The sequence below is a fragment of the Macadamia integrifolia genome, chromosome 14 (assembly GCF_013358625.1).
Source record: "Macadamia integrifolia cultivar HAES 741 chromosome 14, SCU_Mint_v3, whole genome shotgun sequence".
NCBI classification, from domain to species: Eukaryota; Viridiplantae; Streptophyta; class Magnoliopsida; order Proteales; family Proteaceae; genus Macadamia; species Macadamia integrifolia.
In genome coordinates, this window is record NC_056570.1 from 8,710,754 (window position 1) to 8,716,717 (window position 5,964).

At 38.9% G+C, this 5,964-nt stretch overlaps 1 protein-coding gene across 1 annotated transcript in view; it reads left to right on the top strand.

Annotated features, from left to right (window-relative positions):
• Positions 1-5,964, top strand: part of LOC122060600 (probable ATP-dependent RNA helicase ddx6) — a 52,411-nt gene that overhangs the window by 10,971 nt on the left and 35,476 nt on the right. The window contains exons 5-6 of the mRNA XM_042623733.1: positions 3,290-3,335; positions 4,035-4,095. Coding sequence (XP_042479667.1) covers positions 3,290-3,335; positions 4,035-4,095 — 107 coding nt within the window. The remainder of the gene's footprint in view (positions 1-3,289; positions 3,336-4,034; positions 4,096-5,964) is intronic.

Consider the following 5,964-nt stretch of genomic DNA (forward strand, 5'->3'; position numbering starts at 1 on the left):
GGGGGTGTGGCGCTGTGAACTGTAACCAGTAGAAAGAGGAAGCAGAAGAGGGGGGATGGGGGAGTGTGAAAGAGGGAGCCTCCTTTTGGCTAACCAGCTCAAATCCAAATTCTGTATCCTATTTCATCTATAAGAAAGGGGTGTTCTGTGTATTTGAAGATCCAAAAATAATAGAAGATAGAATCCTCATAATATCTAGTTTCCTAAAATAAGTAAGCTAATTTAGAAAAATTTATAGGACTCTTAATTTGCTTAACTACTAAAACCTCCAAAACAGAAATTAAATCTAAGGGTAATTTACAGCGCCATCGCCTGGAGAATGCCACAATTATAAGACCATCCCCTCTTTTTCACCAAATTAGACTCAGACCCCCTACCGCCAGTCACTCAACAGTGAGGAGTTAAAATGATCGTTATACCCTATTCACTCCTTTCCCCTCTCTCTCTATCACTTTTCTGGTGATTGCTATGGAATCACCTGAGAGCGTGTCCTAGGAATTTGAAGCTGCGGAGAAGCTCATCCTCAGGTGGGATTCCACTGCATCTGAAGAGGCCAGGGAACAAATGATCTTCAATGGTGGTGATCGTCAGGAAGCTGAACATCCTCTTTGACAGTGAGAAATTAAGTTGGAGAGGCAAAACCCTAGTTCTTTCAGTCTTTCGTCTTCTATCGATCGTCCTGTTTCAATCTTTGAGGAGATGAAGAAGCTGAAGAAGGAGGCTTCTACGCCTTCTCTCGGTCCCGACCTCAAATCTATGCCTTCAATCAGTCCCGTTTCAACTTGGTTCATTTTCTAATAAATTAAAGAGAAAAATTAATTTTTTGATTGTCTTATCCTTCCAATTCTGGTTTGCCTCAAAACTAGACCCAATAAACACAGAGTAGAGAATTGGGGAAGGGGAAGAAGAGGAAATTTAATGAATGAGGAGGAACTTAACCTGTGAGAAGAAGGTGAAGAAATAGAAGGCTTTGGTCAACATAAATACTCCTCTAAGAGGGACTAGGAACCTTGCTCTTGACCAGTTTTGCAGAACCACTTCCCTCTTTTGCAATGACATTTCAGAGAACTTGTGAATGAATGGCCATCCTGACCCAAAACACAGAGACCCACATAGCAACAACGTCCCCGATCTGGTCGATAGAAGCCATAAGGCAAGATCTCACTAAGGCTACAGGTTCTGGTGCACCCCTCTTCACAATCATCTCTGCAACCTGTCCTCCATTAAAACAGAACACCAATACCCTCTGAAGACAAAGGGAAGCCATGGTTCCAGGATTTGACCAAGGTTGCGAAAGCTTCAGCAAAGAAGGAATCGAAAGAAAATATTAAGAAAGCTCTAAGATAGAGATTGGACCACAAGTATTCTGCGTTCGTATCCCCTTTGCCAGTGAGAAATTCCTCTGCAAGCAGATCTTTGAGGGTCTCAGCCCTGCCGCCGACGACTCCTGCTTCATGGAAACCGTCAAGGATCCTGCCATCCAAGTCTTCAACTTTTCCAAGGCTATCAGCATCAGCCGCCGATCACCGGAGAAGCTCTTCAAGATTCTTGACCTCTACGAAGCCCTGTCTGATCTCTTGCTGGACATCGACGAGGTAGTTTAATTACTTCACATTTAATAAGGGTATTTTGGTATTTAAAAAAAAAATACAGTAGCTGACATCAGCATATAAGGTATATTCCTTAACAATGACTGATGGTAGGGGGTCTGAGTCTAATTTGGTGAAACAGAGGGGGTGTTCTTATAATAGTGGCATTCTCCAGGGGGTGGCGCTGTAAATTACCCTAAATCTAAGGAATAGACACCACAAGATCCCTATAACAACTATTGTTAGATAAATCCTTAGCTAATCTCTAAGGGCCCTGCCACTAATTAAAATATTTATTTTTGTGCATTGCTTTAGGTCCTCACATTTGGGCCTTATCGTTCAGCTCATTACAAAAATGAAACCCAAAGAATAAAAGCCCATGCCCTATAGATATTAAAATAACACCTATTTTTGGACCAATCCAGCTTTATTAAGTAGATAACTCTATTGTTGCTGAAAAGGATAGTTTTATTTTATCCATTTTATACCATGTTTTGCCTATTAACCGAAGGTTGAAGACAGAATTTTTTTTTTTTTTATTTCCTCCCTAAATGATCTCCATATTTGTAGACTAAATTTTCTGCCTTTTTGTGGAATTTGGTGTATATATATATATATATATATAGAAATGTGGTTGGAAATGAAGTCCAAGCCTGTGCTTAAGCCAATTAACTCAACTCAACGAAGCCATATTCCTACATTTTTTGATTGTCCATGTAACTGCAACAGGCAGACCACATAACCTGCGATCTGGAAACACTGACTCTAATACTTACAGCAGCAGTTGCACTTTTAAAAGTATCAGAAGTAAACTCCTTTACAAATTGATATCACATAGGAAGCATTGAATCTGTTCACAGACCTTCAAACCCTTATCCACATGAGCTGCTATCTGGAAACACTGACTCTAATACTTACAGCAGCAGTTGCACTTTTAAGAGTGTCAGAAGTAAACTCCTTTACAAATTGATATCATATAGGAAGCATTGAATCTGTTCACAGACCTTTAAACCAGTTACTGCACAACACCCTTTGAACCTGAATCTGTAAGTTTTTTGTTTGAAACTTCTGATTGGCAGTGAAAACCTTCAAACACAAGCGACCAACACAGTAATTGCAACTAACATAGTTGCTGCACCTAAAAAAAAAAGAGAATATAAGACTCACAAAATCGACACAGAGAAGAAAGTAAGAAACCTGCATCTCTGAAAATCAATGGCAGAAAAATAGGTAGGAGAAAATAAGATTGCTGATAGGAAAGCTCTATCTCTGTGAAAATCAATGGCAGGAAAATAGGTCTGGGAAGAGAGAGAGAGAGAGAGAGAGAGAGAGAGAGAGAGAGGAGTCGACTCCATCATATCTTATTAATATGGATTAGAATTACATAAACACCCTCAATATTGTCAGATACCAGAATTACCCCTAAGATAATAACACCCTTCCGTACCATATATCTTAACAGTCTACATCAATCATGCTCCACTTTCCCACTTTATTTAAGGGCATAATCACTCTAAATCTTAATAGACACTTGTCTTTGCTCACTACTTGAACCAGGGTGATTTTTGGCCTCCACCACGGCCTTTTACCACTTCTAGTTTGCACCATCTTATTCAGTTATTCCTCACTGGTGCATTCGATATGGTCTTCATCAGCCTCCTCCATGTCATTCTTTCTTTTTTTGTATTTTGCTTTTGCAGGACATAATTTGGAGCCTGTACTTGATTTGGTAAATCCTCAACATAAGTGAGTTATCCTGAGCTGAAATTTGCTTCCAAAACGAAAGTGCCTGCTGTTTTCTCTTTAGAATACTAGTTGATATTTCAATTTTTTTCATGAACTTCTGCATGCATTTTCTGATTTCTGGGGCAGCATTGATAGAGAAGCCCATGAATCTGAAAAGTATATACTGAGGGTAGAGTCTGTTGGTCTGAGACTAAAGACCCGCCTAACTGAGATGCTGTGGAGCAAATGGAAAGATATCATGTTTCTTTATCTAAATGTTTTATATTATATAATTATTCAGTTCCTGTCTTAACAAAATTATAAATTTGGTACTATCACATCATCTAAAGTCCTGTTAAGAGAATTTGTTTGCTCCTGAGCAGCTAATAAGGGAGATGGATAGAGGCAATGCTTCATAATCCTGTTGTTAACAGAGAAATAGATTCACCATGTCGAGGAAGAGGTCCATTGGAAATTGGATGAGTCACATCTGTGTTGAAGATGGTGGTCTTAAATTCTCTATTTGTTACATTTAAAAAGATAGAAAGGCATGAGCTTTGGTTTATTTGTTGCTGAATAACTATTAACTATTAAGACTTTTTGTTGTATTTGTGCGGTGTTTTGGTCCTAACTTGGGTATATATAAGTCTATTTTTCCATTTGCATCTTTTCATTGTTCATGACTGTGGGTTCTGTGTCTATTCTGTCGTCGTTTCTCAGAGGTCCTTGGGGTGCTCTTTCTCCAATTCCTGAAAACAATGCAATTGCCATCAATAGCCAGGTGTGTGATAATTTTGTGACTCTCACTTTCTCTCTCTTTCTGGTGCTTGCTTGAGACTTTTGTTCCTTTTCCGTTTTAAACTGGTGGTAATACATGTTGTGGCTATTACAAGCTATGTTATCAGGGTGAGTTGAGGGTGCAGGGGAGCTGCATTGTTGATATAGTTTTCTTAATTCAGTCTGTAATGAAGTATTATTAAAGATTGTCAAGCGGTGTTGAAATCTTCACTTTGCTTACCCCATGTGCCTAGTGTTTTTTTTTCCTCATTGATATACAGTATCCAATGCTTTTGGATTTGAAGGCTAAGCTGGTTATGTATTACATACAAAGTTTACTTGCTGCATATCAATTCTTTTAGACCTGTTAGACTTGTTCTATGCCCATGTTAACATGATGTTGGAGTAAAAATATGGGAAGCCAGTAAAGAGACATGAAAATCCACTGGCAGGTGTATAAGAAGTCGACAGTGAAGAAATACCAGAGAAGAAAAGCAATTGGGAATTTTCACAAAATAAGGGTTTAAGTTGTTAGGGGAAGGGATAGTGTAAAGTTCGAAGGAAAAAGGTTAGGGTTTTGTGTGAAAGAGAGAAGTACAAAGAGCGTCCCCGCCATAGTTGTCACGGCACCAAGGCATTGGAGGTCTATCTAAGCGTTTAGGTGAAAAGGCCCCGCCTTAAGGCGAACAAGGCGACCAAGTATTATTTTTTATTTTTCTTCATTTCTAACATTATTTAGTATGCTACATATACCTTGTATCATAAAAAATCAACATTAAGCCACATCAAGTCATGAAGAAAAATATACATTAAGCCACATCAAATCATAAAAAATCAACATTAAGTCGCATTAACTCATAAAAAAACAACATGTACAGAATTGCTCTTGTTCTATAATAAGTTTAAATGATCAAATGATTTTATTTTTACATGATAATTTTTGTATTAGGTATAACACAAAAACAACTTTTCAATAAGTCTAAGATTACTTAAATCTGAGTTGTAATGACAAAGTCATTGATATAGAGGGTTACCTAGAAAATAGGGTTTCCTACAATGGTTGTCCACGTGGACTATATTGAACTCAATAGGACCTAAGCTAGGGCTGGACTGCATGGATGTAGTTCTCGGTATCGGTCTCTGCCGGTAGTGATCCGGTATCAGAGAGGATTGGTGCATATTGATCATTTTTACCCCTTGCTTTTGAGAAAAAGTACATTTTACTGTTTTTCCCCTGAAATGATGTGGATAACCAATCTGGATCGGTCAGGGATCGGGGATCGGTCTCAGCCGATATTGGCCAATACGGCCGATAAGATACCAATACTTGAAACTATGGGCTGGAGACAAGGGTGGCAGCGCAATAAGATGATGAACATGCAGGTTAGAAATAGAAAACAGTGTTGCAGTGATCAATGATAACCTTGAGGAAAAGATGCAAACCAACTAGGTTTCAAGTGAGAAACATGGGGAAGAGAACAGGGTGGCGTACTGTTAGTTTGAGCACAAGTCAAGTCAGGTATTCTAGGGAATAGGTACTGTACCTTCCTCAGTTCAATCAACCAATAAAAAAAAAATAGCAGAATTTTTAATAACAGAAAATTATCTTATCTCTAAAACCAGTAGCAGTGGGCTATTTTACAGTTAATTCAGCAAGAAAATAATGAAGGGAGCAAGAGAAGAAACCAGAAAAGAGAGTGGAGGGGAGGGGAGAATAAAAGGGGAAGTCAGCACCTTACCTTGTATCCAGATCAGAGGAGAAAAGGAGAAGAAGAGATCACTGTAGGGAGAGAGAACCCTGCCTCACGTTGGGGATGGGGGAGGAGACTAGAGAGAAGATATCTCAGTTTTTTTTTTTTTTGGGGGGGGGGGG